The sequence below is a fragment of the Falco cherrug genome, chromosome 4, assembly GCF_023634085.1.
Source record: "Falco cherrug isolate bFalChe1 chromosome 4, bFalChe1.pri, whole genome shotgun sequence".
Lineage (NCBI taxonomy): Eukaryota > Metazoa > Chordata > Aves > Falconiformes > Falconidae > Falco > Falco cherrug.
In genome coordinates, this window is record NC_073700.1 from 31,446,991 (window position 1) to 31,464,349 (window position 17,359).

General features: G+C 37.5%; 2 protein-coding genes across 8 annotated transcripts in view; one reads left to right on the plus strand and one right to left on the minus strand.

Moving 5' to 3' along the window:
• Positions 1–17,359, plus strand: part of C4H7orf50 (chromosome 4 C7orf50 homolog) — a 135,780-nt gene that overhangs the window by 80,168 nt on the left and 38,253 nt on the right. Inside the window, exon 1 of one of the 6 annotated variants that reach the window (XM_027803943.2) lies at positions 9,896–10,051. The exons of the other annotated variants lie outside the window; for them this stretch is intronic. Within the exon in view, the coding sequence (XP_027659744.1) occupies positions 9,911–10,051 (141 nt within the window). The 5' untranslated portion in view covers positions 9,896–9,910. Of the gene's footprint in view, positions 1–9,895; positions 10,052–17,359 lie in introns of those variants that run through there. 6 annotated transcript variants of the gene reach the window in all.
• Positions 1–17,359, minus strand: part of GPR146 (G protein-coupled receptor 146) — a 57,068-nt gene that overhangs the window by 38,067 nt on the left and 1,642 nt on the right. The window lies entirely within an intron of this gene.

Sequence of the window (17,359 nt, forward strand, 5' to 3'; positions counted from 1 at the left end):
CGTTAGGACAGAAAAGAAGGAAGTGGTGTGGTTGATATTGCTACATCACAGTTCTCAGCGGCCCACCCACTTGTTTTGACACAGGTACCTACTCTCCAGCTATATGGAGGCATGAAGACTAGACGCATACCTTCAGACTTGTGGTCTTCAGGGTTTGTTACTACCGTTTGAAGCTCGAGCTTGGTGTTTTAGTATTTTGTTTAGAGACTTAAGCATTTAGATTTATAATTCTGCCCTTCTAGGCATTTCCCTGATTTACCTTGCAGAGTATTCACGCTTTTGTTCCGTTTTCCAGACTTCCTTTTCCTTTTCTTTGCTGTTGGCTTAATTTTGAGATATGATATTCAAATCAGAGGTAAGTGTCTCTTTAGGAGCAAAAAAAAAAAACCCCACCAGGTAAGGATTTGAGTGAGCTAACTAAAATTCTCTATTTAGAAGAAACAGCTTATTTTTGAGTATTCTGCAAGCCCTCAAACACAGGTCCTGCCAAAGGCACCAACTGTAACAGCAGCAGCGCTTAGGCGAACATGCTCAGGTTTTCTGGCAGTGCTTACAAGCCACTTAGGAAAAACAGGCATATTGCTCATAACGGGTGCCCCACAGTTTGGAAAGCACTGCTTAAGACAAATTTGTAAATAATTTTTTGTGGTTATAGTTCTTCATTTTCATTTCATCTAGAGTGTGTCCAGTATCTTAACATCAAATCTGTAATTAGTACAGATGCATTTAGAGGCTAAGACGTTTGTAGTGCTTGTAGCAGTAATTCCACTGTGTTGCACAGTGTGGAACTCGGCATGTTTTAAACATTCTCCGCTTGTGCATGTACAGTTTTTTATAGTTGAATTAAGAATTTATAACATGCTGGGTCTCATATTCCAAGTCTGTTTGTTTCTGAAGCTATATACAGAACTTGGACTAGGTCATAAATTTCTGTAGATGAAATGAAGGCTGATTAGAATTTTAATATTAAGGAAGGAAATGGCCTTGGGTAGTGCACTACAGAGCAGAACAGGCCTTCTGTTAATACACAAGAGTATTACTGTTTTCTTGAACTTTGCCTTCCAATCCAATTACCACTTGTGTGTAGAAATCATAACCCTGATGCCTCCCATTTGATAATGTTGAATTTTATCCTTGTCCAAGTTTATATCATTGCCAGTAGTAAAAATGATCCTGATTATAAAACTGCTAGATAATATACTGCTAAAATTGAATTATGGGCAGTAGTACATGGTATTTGTTGATAAACAAAGCAGAGTCATGATGGTATATCAAATCGACCCAGTTCTGTCTCTTTTTAAATTAAATGAAATCAAGAGGTTTTTCCTGTGACATGCTTTTCTTACGATAACATATTTTACATTGCACTCTTCGTGATATGAATGAAGAGCAAGCTTTCAGTGTAAATGATTTTTTTCTGAGTCAAGCAAAATAACAGGAATCTATGTTGTCGGCTTTCATTTTAAGCACTTCTGTGATAGCATCCTGCTCACAGTAATGAGCTCACACAAAGAGTAGTTCCAGCCAGCTCCTTTATCAGCGTAAGCCTTGTAGTTCAGTATGTCTCCTCCTGTGTCCTCCTCCTGTGCCCTCACTGGTAACTGGATTGGACTAGATGCTGCATAATTCTCTGGATCTGAATTACCGATCCTTTGCTGCACACGTCTGCTGCACATTTACAGCAGAATGTTATTACTGAAGTGTGGAATAACATTCTATTATTATTACATGAAAACTGATTGTGATTCCTCAGTATTTCAGAGTATATTATTAGTGTAGTACAACTGATCATTTTCTTACAAGGCAATTGTAGCCTTGTTTAGATGCTGCATGTGTATTTATAGGATCGTGATGCCTGAATACGGTGGCTAAACTTGGCTGCTTCTCCTACTGGTTTCTGTGGTTTTGTTTCATTGTCCAGAAGAAGTGCCAACATTCTCAACTCTGTAGCTTCCATCACCAGGATTCATGTGATGTCCACTTTTGGCAGGAAAAGTTGTATGTTTGTTTATTTGGTCCTTTAAATGGTATAACAGACTTAATAGTTTATTGTCTCTCTTTAAGAAGTTTTGTTTATAGCTCTCACACCATTAAAATGTCACATTAGTGGCACAGTCTGAAACATACTTATCCCACTCAAAAGACTCAATGGTTTACGCAGTCTGTTATGCAAGTAGCTTTGCTTTAGATTTCTTCCCATTTTTCTTTGATCGCTTGTGTAGTGTGTTTGAAATGAATGCCTGATGTTGATTCTTTTTTGTGTTCCATTGGGTGCATTTGATTTTGCAGCTGAAAGAATTGGATACTAAATGTTCTTTTTGCATCTGCCTATAGCAGCATTTCAGTTTTCCTCTTTCAGACAGAGCAAGGGCATTTCTAGGATTTAAGGCCTGATAAAGTTATAAAAAAGTACAGCAAAGCCAAAAAGACAAAAATGGAAATGTATTTTTATAATTTTGGGGATTTTATACTGTAAATCAGAGCAGAAGGAAGAAACTATTTCAGAAATAATATTGAAAATGAAAAAATTCAAGTTATTACATTGTCACCCACAATGTAAGAACATTACAGATAAAATTACTTCCTTGGTGCATTTCCTCCTGCTGTATTAACCCACCGTTGTTTCAGTAACCAGGAATATACGGGTTTATGGTGACTTGGTATAAAGGATCTGGTGCTGAGAGAGTTGTATTTAAAGATTTTGTTTTCCCCTTCTTTCTTAAAGGTACAAAAATGCTAATGTGTGCTTTCCTTTCTGAACTTCCAGACTGGAACAGTATTTGATAAGCTGGCTCCCAGGGTAAAAGTGCCCTTGAGAGATCCTCTTTGTAGAGCATATGAGTTCTTTTGTTACAGTTTTTAGGCACAGCACAGCAAGTTTAGTTTTGGTATCTGCGTTATACATAGTGTTTCAGTACTGTTCCTGTCAAAGGGTTCTGTAGTGATTCAGTGCTGAACATGCAATGATTCTACAGCTCTGGATAGACTCATTTCTTTCTGGTCCCATGTTATCTTTAATCAGGAAACCATTTGAACTGAGATGCCTTCAGATATAATATGAGCAAATATAGAATTTCAGACCTTACTAGACAGTTTTACAAACTGCAAGGGAGGATCCAATTGTGGTTTTGCCTGCAAACACTTTTTATCTGTTGAGTTACAGTTTTTAATTACTCACAATTGTGAGTGATTTTATGTCAACCATGTGAGCTGTATGAGCATTCAAAACTGAATTATCATCATGTGTTTTTATTCCTTCCCCCTCCTCAATTCACTTCACTCAAAAGCTGAGGAGGGAGCACTGGTCTTGAGTGACCGGAGAGAAATCTCTCCTTCAGTAGACAAAAATGGAAAGCCTAAGCCAGCGATCCAGCTGACATCTCATACTAAAAGCTTCTCGAATGATCCAGGCATCATACAAAATGCTAGCATCAAACTGGCCAGTACGATGATACTCAGCGCTGCCAACACTGAACAGTACTGCTCTTAGTGACAGACACAAGCCCTGTGCTACACCATGTACCAGGAGCAGTGTTCCTGGCACTAATGCTGGAGGTCTTCCCACCCTTGGTGGTACCTGTCCTGCTGGACATGGGCATGAAACAGCCAACCAGCTGCAGAACAAACCTGTATGCAGACCACAGTGTCCCCATGAGCGTTGAAAGGATATTTGCAGTTTTCTCAGAGGTGTCTCCACCTAAGAGTTTACAGAAGAACTGGTGGGAATGCAGCTTATACCTTCACCCACCATTTCTTCCTGAAGGATGATGCTATGTCCAACGCTTGTTCTGGCAAAGCCATCTTATTCTTATTATAAGAGTTTATAATTACTCATTTCTGCAAGTGTGAGTCACCACAAGCCAAATACTCTGTGAACAATTATCCCAAGAAGTTATTAATTACTGTGGAGCCACTACAGCTCTTAAAATGTATTGCCTGTACCGATACCATAAATCCACTTTCCACTTATTACGGAGCCCTTTGTATTCTGGATTCTGTGTTAATGAAGGTACAGAAGTGCTACTGTGGCTTATTCCTCGTGCTGTTGGCTGTCATGTGCAGATAAGCATGTGAGATGGAGGGACAGCAACAAAAGGCCCTGCTAACCAAGCAATTTAGGTATTTTGTGGTCTGGTTTTTTTGATTCCGATTATCGGTCTGGGGAAAGAGCCACAAAAATGCTACAAAATTTTCTATCTTTGTAGTGGATTTTGCGGCTTCCTATTTGCAGCATTTGTTGGGTGTAAATTTTTGCACTTTGGCCAAAACAAGACAGTTTTTATGACTTCACTTCCAAATGTGTTGAAAGCTTATGTTGCTGTATTGTTTATTGTACAGCACTTAAATAACTATATATACTGAACATATGCTAAAGCAGAATTCACAAACGGCATTCCTTCAGTGAAACTTCTGAAGTATTTCAGAGAATCTACAGTTAGTGTCCTATTGTAACCACGTAATTTTGTAAGGAAGACAGACAATTTAAGTTTTTGGACAGAATGATGAAAATTATTATTTGAAATTGTTACGGTACCAGGAGCATTAAGCCTAATTCGGTTGAAATTCAAATAAAATCCTTATTCTAAAAAGCTAAAAAGCAAGTAATGAAAGTTTTAAGGCTTTTATTACGGGTGAAGGATTTCAGAAGCCTTTTAGAGGTCTGTGTGCTCTTTTATATGGGTTATGTTTCTGACACCTCTCAATGTGGGGTTTAAAGCACTTTTTTATTTAAAAGAAAAGATATACAAAAAGTTTGGCAGTAGATCTACTCTTTGAGTAGATCAAAATGCTTGAAAAAACTTGGTAATTGCTTGTAAGAGGAACTGTATCAGAAAATTATTTTTCTGCTTTTATTTCTAGTAAATTTATAGGCTGCACAGTTTAGCCAGCTTTCCAGGTTAATTATTCATTTGCAAGTAACAACTCTTTTCAACTCTTTCTCATACTTCCAGTTTTAAACCAAAGATAAACCTTGAGATGGTTATGCTTTTCACTTCTTTACACTTTGTCTTTTGCAGCCTATCAGAAATTTTGTGTAAATTTTAATATAAATGTTTCTAATGTCAAATGCTTATTCTTTTCACCTGAATGGTATAGTGGTGTATTCCACTGCAGTAAGAATAGGTGTTCTCTGGTTCAAAATTTGGCAAGCAGTAGCATCTACCTGCACTTTATTAAAGCTTCGGGAGTACCTGAGCTGCATGTTATTAACTGCATCTTTTTTTTTTTTTTTGTGGAAATATTCTAGATCTGTGCTTAAAATATTTGAGTACTGTATTATTCAAAAGAATATTTATTTAAATATTATGGATAAAAATTTTCTAGTAGAATAGTAGCATAATACTGATGTAAAATTCCTTTTCTACTTGGGCCAAATCCCCTCCCTAGGAGGAGGTCACCAAGAAGCTGGAGCCAAGCTCCTTGCTGAGGCGCACAGTGGGAAAAGGTGAGAAAGGGTCATGAAGTGAAACAGGGCATTATAGCTGAATATGAGGGAAACATTTTTCACTGTAATTAAGCACCAGAGCACGCTGCCTGAGGAGGGTGTGGAATCTCTCTGCTCTGGGAGGCTTTCCATGCCTAGCTGGAGAAAGCCACCTCGCCTGCAGCCAGCACTGGTGGACCAGGAGTGGGGACAGGATCCAGATTTCTGCATGCCCCTTGCTTGCTCAGGTGCCCCCACACCATGTCTCACCTTCATATGATTATTATCATCAAGACTGTTTCTAATGAAATCTTGTTGCAATGTAAAATTCTATCTCAAGGCTTGGGCTGAGACCAAATTTAATTTTTTGTTCTTTGGATACTGATCTTTGCCCTGACATGAGGGGAAAGAGATCATCTGCACAGGTGGAGACAACCTGAAACGTGTTTAAGAATATCATAGATGTGCTTGGAGGGAATTAGAAGGAGAATAGAGGCTGAATATTTCTTTTAAACAAAAGGACAGACCTTACTTGTGGACATGACTGGAAGACATCATGGTTCTTCCAGATGTTACTTTTACAGCAGAAATAATCACGAAAGACAGCTCATACTTAATACCTAATTCAAAGGTAAAACCTAGTACCTACATTAAAGATAAAACTACACCTTAACTAGCTCTGCTATTATTTAAATAATAGATAAAAGAGTGTTTTGCCTTATCAGTTCTTAGAGAGTACCTGTTCTTTCCTGTTAAAGCACTCCTGTTCCTAAAGCATTTCCTATGTACCACTAGTGTCCTTACAGCAATAATCTGTTAGGAGGGGTCTAATTTGAGACCAGATTAAAAAATGTCTTAAAATCTTGTGAGCTCAATCTAACTTTTGTTCTGTGGTGACTGAAGGGGAAAAAGTCCTTTTAAATAAATTTGTTCTCTTTCTAAATAGGTAACTAGCCAGATGCATTTCAAATATTTGTCCAACCGATCAAATATTGGTTTAGGTTTAGAAAACAAATTAACCTAATGTTTGAAGAATTAGACATTTTGTACCTGAACACTCTTCTGTGTCATTACTTCTGTACCAACGACCCTAAGTACTTTGGTCAAAATAAAAGACTTCTCTGATGAAAATTAGTCAGGCAAATGTTTTTGCAACTTGGATAATTCTTACTGTTGTGTGCATTCATGAAAAATAGTGCAGCTGCATGTTTAAATTCAGTAGTTTCACTAGGGGAAGACCAGCCAAATTGTAGTGCTGTATAATGCTGGTAATGTGGTTGGTTGTTTTTTTTTTCTTTCTGAATGAACTGAAAATATAAAGAATAGTTAAAATTACAGTCTTTTGTTAGTCTGCCAGTATTGGGTGAAGTCAGTTTCATATGCCTGTATGTAACTTTTAAATGAGAAAACAAAATTCTAAGATGAAGCAATTTTACAGCAAAGTTGAGTAAAATTACAAAGCCAGATTATTTACTGATGGTTTTTTTTTTTAGTTCTGCATAAAACCCATAAACTATGGAAGTTCTTACTCATTTTCTTTTACCCTTTTGCTTATGAGAAAGGCACACCAGTGTGTCCAGTTTATTTAGAAGCTATTACTTCTGCTGTAGATACGTTGATTCACTGAGTTACTTTTACATTAGCAAATTAGGCAAAATCATAAATTATAATTATAAATTAGGCAAAAAGATAACTTGGTAGTTGAACATCAATTTGATTTTGAGATAAACACATTTCTAAGTGGGTGGGTTCAGAAGGCAGGAGTCTTCTGTCCTGACACTAAATAAAAATAGATCCTAGATGGAAATGTTTGGGGGTTTTTTGTTTGTTTTGGTTTTTTTTTTTTTTTTTTGAAGGGTGTTTGATTTAGATGTCTGATTACCTTCTATCTCAATAGCTGTGCCTCAAGATCCTGGTAATATTTAAATCATTAGTATTAGAGACCATTCCCCTTCCTATTCTTGAAGCAGCAGCTGTGAACTTTTCCACACTGTTAGATTTTTTACTAAGTAGCTAATAACACAAGTATACTCAGGGACACATAGGCATGTAAAAATACATTTTTGCATGCTTCCTATGCATGCTTCTATGACTAAGAGTTTGAAGTGGACCAAATTGAAGTTTTTGCAGTAAGATTTCAAGTTCTGACCTGATCCTTATGATTGCTCTGCTCTGTTCTGCTCGTAGTTAGCATATCACAGTGTATACGCTGTGAGGTTACACACATCAGTGATTATTGTGTGTTCTGTTTGCATAATTATGAGCCTTTTTAAAAGGCTGCTAGAGTTTAACTTTTAAAAGGGTACTGCTGCTTGCTTTCAGTAATTGCAGATCTGAATGATGTCTTCAGACGTGATGCAACTCCAAGAAGAAATGCAAAGGGAAGGACAGAGAATGACAACACGTATTGTTCTCCTCTATCTTTAACTGCCTTGACCACATCTTGTCATACATTTTTATTTGTACTGTATGTGAAGATAATTTACTTCATTTATTAGATTAGATATCTTAATAAAGTTACGGGTATGGGTTTTTATTAGATGGTAGCATTTGTTTGTTAGCTAAATAATAACAGTAAAATTTTATTTTGAACTCAATAATCATCTGTGAAACTATTGGAGCGGTTTAATAATTGACTGCTACCATTACCCATCCCAGAATTAGCAAGAAAACCTGTGAATTTTTGCAACAAAGGCAAAAAATTGCTTCTGATGTGTTTGTTGACCACTGATGGGTAGGCAGGAAGTTGAAGAGGATTTTCTCGCTCATTCTAAAATGCAGGAAGCTAACCAGCATCTTCTCACTGCAGTTCTAACCTGAGAGGGCTGGAAAGCCTGACAACTCCAATTGGAGTCTATCTTTTTCCCTGGCTGGCTGTTTCCTGCCTGTGCTTCAGTTTTTGATGGGCAGGAAGTCAGTGTATATGCTGAACAGTTAAACACTGCAATTCAAGGAGTAATGGCTCTAGCAGCTAGAGAACACCATCTAAAGGGAGAAAATAACCGAATATATACCTCACTTAAGAAGAACAGAGGGTGACTTCTCTTTTATACTATAAATATTATGAAAATGTATGTTCTGTACACTGTAAACATTTATAATTTGCTATACTGGTTATCTGTTGATTTTTTTTTTTTATTTGCTTGTGTCAGCAAGAAAAATATCTTTATCAAAATTATCAAATCCCTGGTGAGGGTATTTGGTCCATGTCGTTATGGTCCTATTGCAAATGCTTACCCTCTGTGTAGAAGGAAAAATAACTCTTTTGGATTCCCAATAGACTGATTCTTGCCTGACACATTATGAATAATAAAAATAGATACATACATTATTGGTAGTCTTGGGTTAACTCACAAATTGGATATCATATGTTTAAAAATACTACCTTGTTGTTTGCCTAACTGAGGAGTAGTAGCTGCCTTCTGGGTGATGTTTTCAGGTTCTGCACTCAACATTAAGCATCCATATCTGACCTATAAGCAGGGAAAGCTGCCTGTTCTCCATTTTGAGGTGTTTCTGTTTACCTGCTCTGTCCTGTGCTTTGTCTGGGGTGATGCCATTTTTACTCTTGACCATCTCTCTAAATGTAGAACAGCAGCTGTTCTGTTCATGTTACGTGCTCGAGGGTTGTATGTCCTCAATTTTCTCACGTGCTTACTTTTGCCTTTGTTTCCCTTTCTTCCGCTGCTCTCTGCCTTTCTGGTATTTCACATGGTTTAGCACATCTGTCAGCTTTTTTTTGGTCCTTGTGTTACCCCATCTGCTCCATGGGGTCCTTCTTCCTGCCCCGCAGTGTCCTTCTGTGCACTTACCAGATATTCCTGCTCTTTGTACTTTCACTTCTCCTTCTGTTCCCTCCTGCATATAAACATTAATTCGTCTGACTCCCTTCAGTTTCTTGTTCCTTTTTACTAAAATATTTCCCAGTCCCTGCTGCCTCCTTTGTCTAGTTTTTTGCAGCCTCTGACTGACGTCATTGGAAGTGTAGTCGCCAGTCTTCATAATAGAACCAGACTCTTGGTGACTGACATACCTTCGTGCTTCATGGGAATAGCCTGAGTTCAGGCCCTCAGAAGCAAAAATTGTTTTCTGCCTTTACCAGGCCTCTACTGTCATTTTGAAATTGGAGGGAAAGAACTGAAAGCCCAAAACCATGCAATGCAAGGCACACCTACAAAGCAGCAAATGCCAAAAGATCTATGATAATCTGAGAGCTGGCAAGCTGAGTCTCGTCATCGCTATACATAAAAGGTAGGACACACACAGCAACATTATGTATTTTACACATAGATTTATTTTAAGGAATGGTGTCTTCAGCCAGAGGCTGCAAAAAATGGGATCCCACAAGCTGCACAGCCACTTGCTTCCACCTTGCCAGCACCTCCTCTTTTTGCTGGCAGAAATATTCACAGTGAATTGAATTAAGGAACTGACTTGATTTTAAAGTAACCTTTGGGGAGGGATAGAGAGGTAATTTTAACCCAGATGAGTTTACAGAACTGTACAAACACTTGGGCCAACACAGGGAAGAGCCGGGAGAAAATGGAGAGTGTGTCTTTTGGCAGCAGTGCTATCTTATGTGGGTTTAAATTGTTCCTGAAGCTATTACCTGATATTTTTTTATTTGTAAGTAAAGCTTTCTTTAGAGCCGACAGATAAGTATTTGGTTGTGTAATCTTTTACTGTATGCAAAATATACATCTATTTTATAAGCATATTGTTTGTACTCCTGCAATCACTGTGTGATTGTATTTCTTCCAGTAAGTTAATAATTTCTATTATATATAATGTGGATATTCTAGTGTAAAGCAGGAAAGGAAGAAATCAGAGCTCTGTGTAATGGCATTAAGCTTTTAGGCATATAGACAGCTTAAACGGACTCACAGCTGCTTAACATATGCCCTCTGCCTGAACTCATTTTATCACTTGGTATCTGACTTCTCTCAGCATATAAAAAGTTGATGTGATTGATAGCTGGTTATATGGTATTTGTCAGGGTGAACTGTGTCATTATGTGTATAGATTCAAAAATATAGAAAAATAAATCTGAAAGAACAACAACAAATAATCTGAAATTTTTTCCATTCATTAAGCTTATTTAAAGCAACTCTTTTTGTTTGCTGGAGTTGGTGATTGCTGGTTTTTCTAAGCAGCAATTGCTGAGTGATTTAACGTACATCTCTGCTCTTTTGTTTGGATTTCATTTGCAAAACCATTTGGAGTTATAAAACTGTCAACTTAAGAACATTCTATATATTTTGCCAGTGAGGGCCTCGTGTATGTAGAGTTTATACTTTTCTCTCCATTTTGTGTGCTGTTTGAATTCTCCAGTGTATATCACTGTTCTTCTTTGCGCTGGTCATTAGAATAAGTCCCATGGCTGCCTTCCCGTGGCGGCAGAAATCTTCAAAGTAATTATGAAATTGCATCTCAGATTAGTCATTAAATAAACAAATGTATGTGATCTAACCACAATATCTTGCCCTTGGCCAAGCCTAGCGTAGCAGTGTAGTACTAGAAGGCTTTGCTGATGCTTAAAAACACACAGAACTTAGAAGGCCTGACTGCAACTGGAACTGAGTCATCCATCTAACCATTAGAAAGCATAGACTAGAACTGTTAGCTATGTTAATTACAGTAGTTAAAACACAGTACGGTACCTTTCCGAACTCTCAGATTCCCTAAATTAACTATTGGCTGGGGGCTGAAAAATGTTATGCAAACTGTATTGCCTACTACGTGGAATTTTGCTTGCTATGTTTCTTTCCTGCAGAATTCCTCTGGCAGCTAAGCTCAGCGTTACATTGCGGGGAAACTGTAGGGCCCAGGTCTATCGTCGTTCTGCACGACGGTCATCTCAAGGCCTTCCTGCTGGTTCTGTGTGCAGAAAAGTCTGGAATATTGTCTGGGTAGTTCATGTATTTATTTCACATTTTCTGTTCTTACTGTTCATAAGGTATGGCAGATTTAAGATAATCAGGTACTTCAAAATCCATAAATTTTGGTGTGACACATCTAGAGCAAGAGAGGAGCTGTATCACCTTTGGGGACTGAACAGCATCGTGGCTAACTCTTTAAGTGTTTTTGGTGTTTTTTTTCTTTTGCTGTTGTTGTTTGTTTGTTTGTTTGGGTTTTTTTCTTCTTTGTTTTGTTTGCTGGTTTTTTTGCGATCTCTAAGTGGTGTTTCCACCTTGTTGAAGAACTCTGTTGTGTATGTTTTTTCAAGTCCAATGAGGCTTTAGGCATTGTTGCCCTATTTCCTGAGCCGAGGGCTCCCTGCAAGGTACGGGGAGTGCAAAAGTCTTTGGGCAGGATGCAGAAAGCAATAGCTGTCAGCTCTGTTTGTTACATTGGGCCATGCTAATTGCAGCTATGTAGGGCAGACACGTAAACCTGCAAAAGAGCTGACATGCAAAAATGTACAGAAAACAAAATAGTTGGGGTATGTTTATCACGTTGGAGGCTCTAGGCGCTATAAACCTATTTGGGTTTATATATGTAAAAACAAATATATACTGTATGAAAGGAGAAAATGTAGTTCTGTGATACATTGTGCTGATCACGTGCCTGAAAGTTAGGAATTTTTTAAGCTAGGAAGTTCCACAGTTGGTTTAAATTTATGTTACTTCAGGCAAGTTGCAGAGTTCGGCTTAAAACTGCCAACATGACCCATACTTCCCATCATGAAAGTTGTCAAGAGTGTTTGATGAATCAGATCATTATCTTACATTTCCAGTTGTATCCCAAGTCTAATCATAGCAAGATCTGAGTGCAGAAGTACCAAAAAAAAATTAAGGTAAACATTTTCAAAGCCAGGAAAAGTATGAATCATGCTCCTGTTTATAACCTGAAAGTTGGAATTTGTCATGAATTTACACCTCGTATTGTTACTGGATGCCTGGCTAGTCATGTACAGTGGTAGGGAAGTCAGTGCTTCAAAACCGCTTTGGCATGTTTGGAGTCAATTAATAGAAGTTTTTAAGGACCATTGACAGATCTTATGAAAGCATTAAATAAATGAAGAGTCCATTCAGAGAATCCAGAAGAATCCTGTGCAGGAAGTGCAATGTTTTGTCTTTGCTATCTTGAAAGAGAAACAGGTGTTGATTTTCCTAGCTTCTCTAACTTTTCCAGTGTTCCCTGTTCTCCTTGACGCCACGTGTCAATAACTGTGCTGCCTGCATCACTGGCAGGGGGGCATTTCTCCATTTCTACCTTACGACCTTCCAGTACGATTTTAGCTCTGAGTATTCCAAGGAAAAGTACTAATCTCTAAAGAAAGTTTAAACAAAAAGAAAAGGAAAAAAAAGAACACTTATTTGTCAAACTGATTTTTTTTTCTTTTGGAGATTGCAATTTTGAGTGTTTTAGGAAACATCTTGACTTTTAATTTAATTTTAAATACCTGCTTTCTCATTGCACATTGATAATACTGGAATGACCCGTTATGATAGAATCTTTGTTTTAGTTTTCATTTTAGTTTTATTTTTCTGTTTCAAAGTGTGGTGTATTGTTTGCAAGTAAAAAGAAACAGGAAGCTTTTCTGTTGCCATTCAAAAAATAATTCAGACATCTTGGCTTTCTTCCAGACTAGTTAAGTTTTTTAAAAATTTCTTGAAGATCAGAATTTCCCTTGAGATGGACCTTCCATTTGCTATTAATCTCTCTCTTCCTTTGCTCTCCTTTTCTTCTGCCAAGCATAAACTACTTCACTTTCAAAGCTTTGCAATCTATTCCCACTCTGGCCATTATCCCATGTGCACTATGGAAATGTTGACTCTTCTCTCACTGACAATTTAAACATTTACCTTTGACAGTCTGCATTTTCTAATGGCCATCACCAGTGCTTTTTGCTGTGCTGCCCTGTGTGCAATGAAGCAGCTGCTTGTTGTTCCTACCTTAAAATTTTATTTTCTTTTGATCCCTGCAAAACTGCGTGGTAACAGAACAGGTATGTGGTAAACTTAGTCTTCCTGTTAGTGAGTCAGTCCATGCTTTCTTGTATTTTGCATGTTGTTCTGTCTGTAATTATCCAATATATTTAATACTTGACTTTAAAATTAGGTGGGCAACTGCCATTTTCTGTTGTGTGTATATTTGCTTTATCAAAGGTGTAAAATGTAACTTCTGCATGTAAAGCTTGATTTTGAAACTAACATGAGTTGTAAATTCAATCCAGGTAAATGATAGTATTTATTTTATAAATATGTGTAAGCTACTTATTATTGAAATATAGAATAATACAATTTTATTTTAAGGTAATTTGCTAGTTGCCTTTATTCTAAAATAAGCAAACACCACCAGCACCTTGTTTTGTGCTGCTTTTACAATGGTATCCTTCAGTGTGGTCTGTTGAAATACAAACAGGTTTTATGGAGTATTTCTACTAAACAGTCAACAGGTTTTAATTTAGGATCTTAAATCATAATTGTTTTTCAATTTTCTGCTCTGCCTCACAAAATCATAATGAGGGCACACCTGATGCTATAAAAACCAGATGTCATTTCAGTATTCTGGGACTGTGTGATAAATTTGGAGAGCTTAAAGAGTTAGTATCATAGAGGTAGGGTTATCAGGGAGCTCACAAGAACAGCAAGCATGTAAAGTGTTCCTAAATAAATAGGATCTGGGAATGGATTGCACTTCAATTTCAGAGACTTTCAGAATGCTGAAAATATGGATGCATTTTCTTAAGGAACTTTCAGGAGACCATTTCAGACTGTCAATATATTCAGATTCTTTCTTGCTACCAGTTATGTTTAATGAGACGGTACTACTTGCACTTCATTGTTGTGGTTGGAAGAGCAGCAAACAGACCTGAAGGAAAGCTAGTTAATGTAATTCATGCCAGGTCTTAGAAACATCATTCCTTTACCTTTCTTCTTGAGGCAAAACTTCTTAAACCATGATTTTCAGTGCAAACTGAACTGTATATGAGATACAAGTGGAGCTTTATAGTACTTGTTTCTTTAAACAAGTTCAGATTCTGCATACAGGTGTTCAAAGGTCTATTCATGGAAATTATATATCTTTACAAGAATAATCATTTCACAGAAATTAATTGTCACAGTAGATCACCCATCTCTGTTTATCACTGGGCATAAAGTCAAACATAGAAATCTGTAATATCCATCACATTAATTCCTTATTTTGTGTTAAGGTATGTTTCTTTTCATAACCAAAATTAGGGTCTAGTTCTCTGTCTCCCAAAGCATTTATTCTATTGTAAAGCAAATCAAGTGGCAAGGCATGAGCTGAAGCTGTTGGTACCCTTAGGCTCAGTTGTCACGGTATGAATGTTCAGAGCAGTTGAGGGGTTGCTTGTGTTCTGGGTGTTGCTGTGTGTGTCTGTTTTAGGGCTGAGGGTTGCTAAGTCATGAAATGAACATATTCTGCTAAAGAAACTAATCCTGCATACTTTTTTTTCTTGAGGGTCTCCTTTTGGTTCTTGTTCATCACAAATTGAAAATTGCAAGTTCCCGCCTATGTATGTGTGTGCAGTTGAGTGTATACATAAATATGTGTATGAAATATATTCTGGAGTATTTAGCTAAGTTTTCTAGAAGATCTTAGTATAACAAACTACAAGTGATGCTAGTTGTATTTATAAGAAATTAATGAATAGAAGTTTTGTTGAGGTCTGGGAGAATATAGAGGATTTGAAAGTAGAGTGTCTGTATACCAGGACATTGATTTCATCTAGCTATACATCCTGTTGGACTCTGAAGCTGAAACTAATGACAATTTTTTGGTAAAGAAGTAGGAAGGTTTTAATGGGTTTTGATGGCTTTTTTGTTTTTAACAAAATATGTCTTCCTAAGTCAATCATAAGAATTCCGGTTTGAATTGTAAGGAAAACCACCTTTCCCAGAGATTGATAACCATTTATTTTTCTTTTAATAATTAGGCTTCTGCTTCATTAGTCTTTCCCATAGATGGGGAAAAAAATGTATCTTCTCTAACTGTATGTTTAATTATGTTCCATTTTGGAGTCAGAATGGGTACGTTACAGAGAAGCTGTCAATTTGAGACTGAGCAAAGTAAATATACTCAGCTGAATGAATCCAGTACTGTGAACATGAACCACTGGTATAAGTCAGAAAGGAGAAACCGTGAAGCTCTACAGTATTGCGGAAGTATCAGATCATGTCCATTTGAAACAGAGGGCAGCACTCTTTTTTCCACCAGTGCAGGCACAAGTATTACATATCACTCAAGATGGGCTATCCAGGTGTTTAGCAGACCCTGATGTTTGCACTTTTATTGTTGAATTTCAGCATTTTTGGAATAGCCATTCAGCTTGTTTTGTAGAATCCCAGATCTTTCCCTTCATAAAGATTTAGACAGGTGAGATTAAAACAAAATGTCCTTCCACCTTTAAAACCATTTCCTCTACTTTGCTGACTGTTACAAAGCCTTATATACTGTTTTCAGAAAGCCCTTTTACCAACATATTTTGCTGGAGGGACAATTGGTATGAACAGTTAGGAACTCTTGACTATGCCGAAAATGTGATTGTTGCTGATGACATGGAACTATTAAGACTAGTAGAAATGTGAGAAACTGGCTCCTGTTTGTTCTATTTTGTTGTATCCAACCCAGCAGAGTGACATGGGACTCTTCTGGATCTCCATACTCCAAAGGAAGAGTCTGAAGTCCAGGGAATCTGCTTTAATAACATTGCCATGACTGAAAAACTTTGCCAAGTCTTGCTGTGTGGTATGATTGCTAGAATAGCTGCATTTGGTCAAAACTTCTGAATGAGAAAATACCTTTTTTTCCTCTCTTGCACGTTTGAAAAGAACACATTCCATTAACAGTAAATACTGTGGAAACTCACACCACTTAGCCTCTGAAAAATGCATCACTGTGAACAAAAATACCCTGCACTCTGCTTTAATGATAATACTTATATTTTCTGCTGAGGGGATAATGGGGAGGAATATCATTTGAGCTTGAGAATGTCGGTACAAGTGATATGCATTGTCCGAGTTCCACTAAGCTTTCCTTGTTTGAAATTTTAAGTAAAGACTTGAATGAGTTCCTCTGCATAAGGATAAATTTAGCTCCAAGAGCAGTGCAAAACAGACTTGTCAGTTGGTGTGGGAGTGGTTGCTGTGATTCCTGAACTATGAAGATGCTGTCATTTCTGCAAAGGATCTGTGCAGGGGGAGGCAAAACACGGAGCAGATACTGAAAAGGTAAATTGCGGGTCTGTGGATATGCTCAAACTCTCATATGGGGATGTATTGTGTTATAAATCACAACTTTACTTTTTCATTGTAAATTACTGTTCTTTAATTACATCTTCAGCTATAATTTTGTGACTTTTTTGTGTCTAGAGTTCAAAACTGGACTGATAAAATCAGCATAAAAATGTCTTACTATTTAAATACTGCCTCAGCTATTTTCATAGCTTGATCAGAACAGTTCATGTTTTAATTGAGCTTAAAATTATGTGCAAAAAATAACAGTCCCTTACTTCTGGTCATGGAGGTGTTCTCCAGGTCACTCTTCAAGTGTGTGGGTCATTTCCACGTGATGTGAAAATAACGACGTCACCCTTAAAAGGCTGTGTTTTCCAAAGAAAGTGCAACATCGCACCTGCAGAAATACTTACGCACTTGACATACTAAATTCTTGCATTCTGCCTGCTGGTGCAGAAATAAAGGAGATGCTGGGAAGTTAAGTCTCTTCTCTCTATCTACCATCAGAGTCATCCAGACTGTGTACCCCACAGGCTTGGGATAATGAGGTGCCGAAACAGTGAGTGGAAGAGGAGGCATCCAGTCCCTTCCTAGCCCTCTCCGGCAGTGAGTGTGTGTGTGTTGCTGTCAATGTGTAATGATGACCAGCATGGAGGGTCAAGCATGGTTGCCCTTGCTCCACAGGCACCTATTTATTATCTGTTCCAATGAATTCCTGCCACTGCTG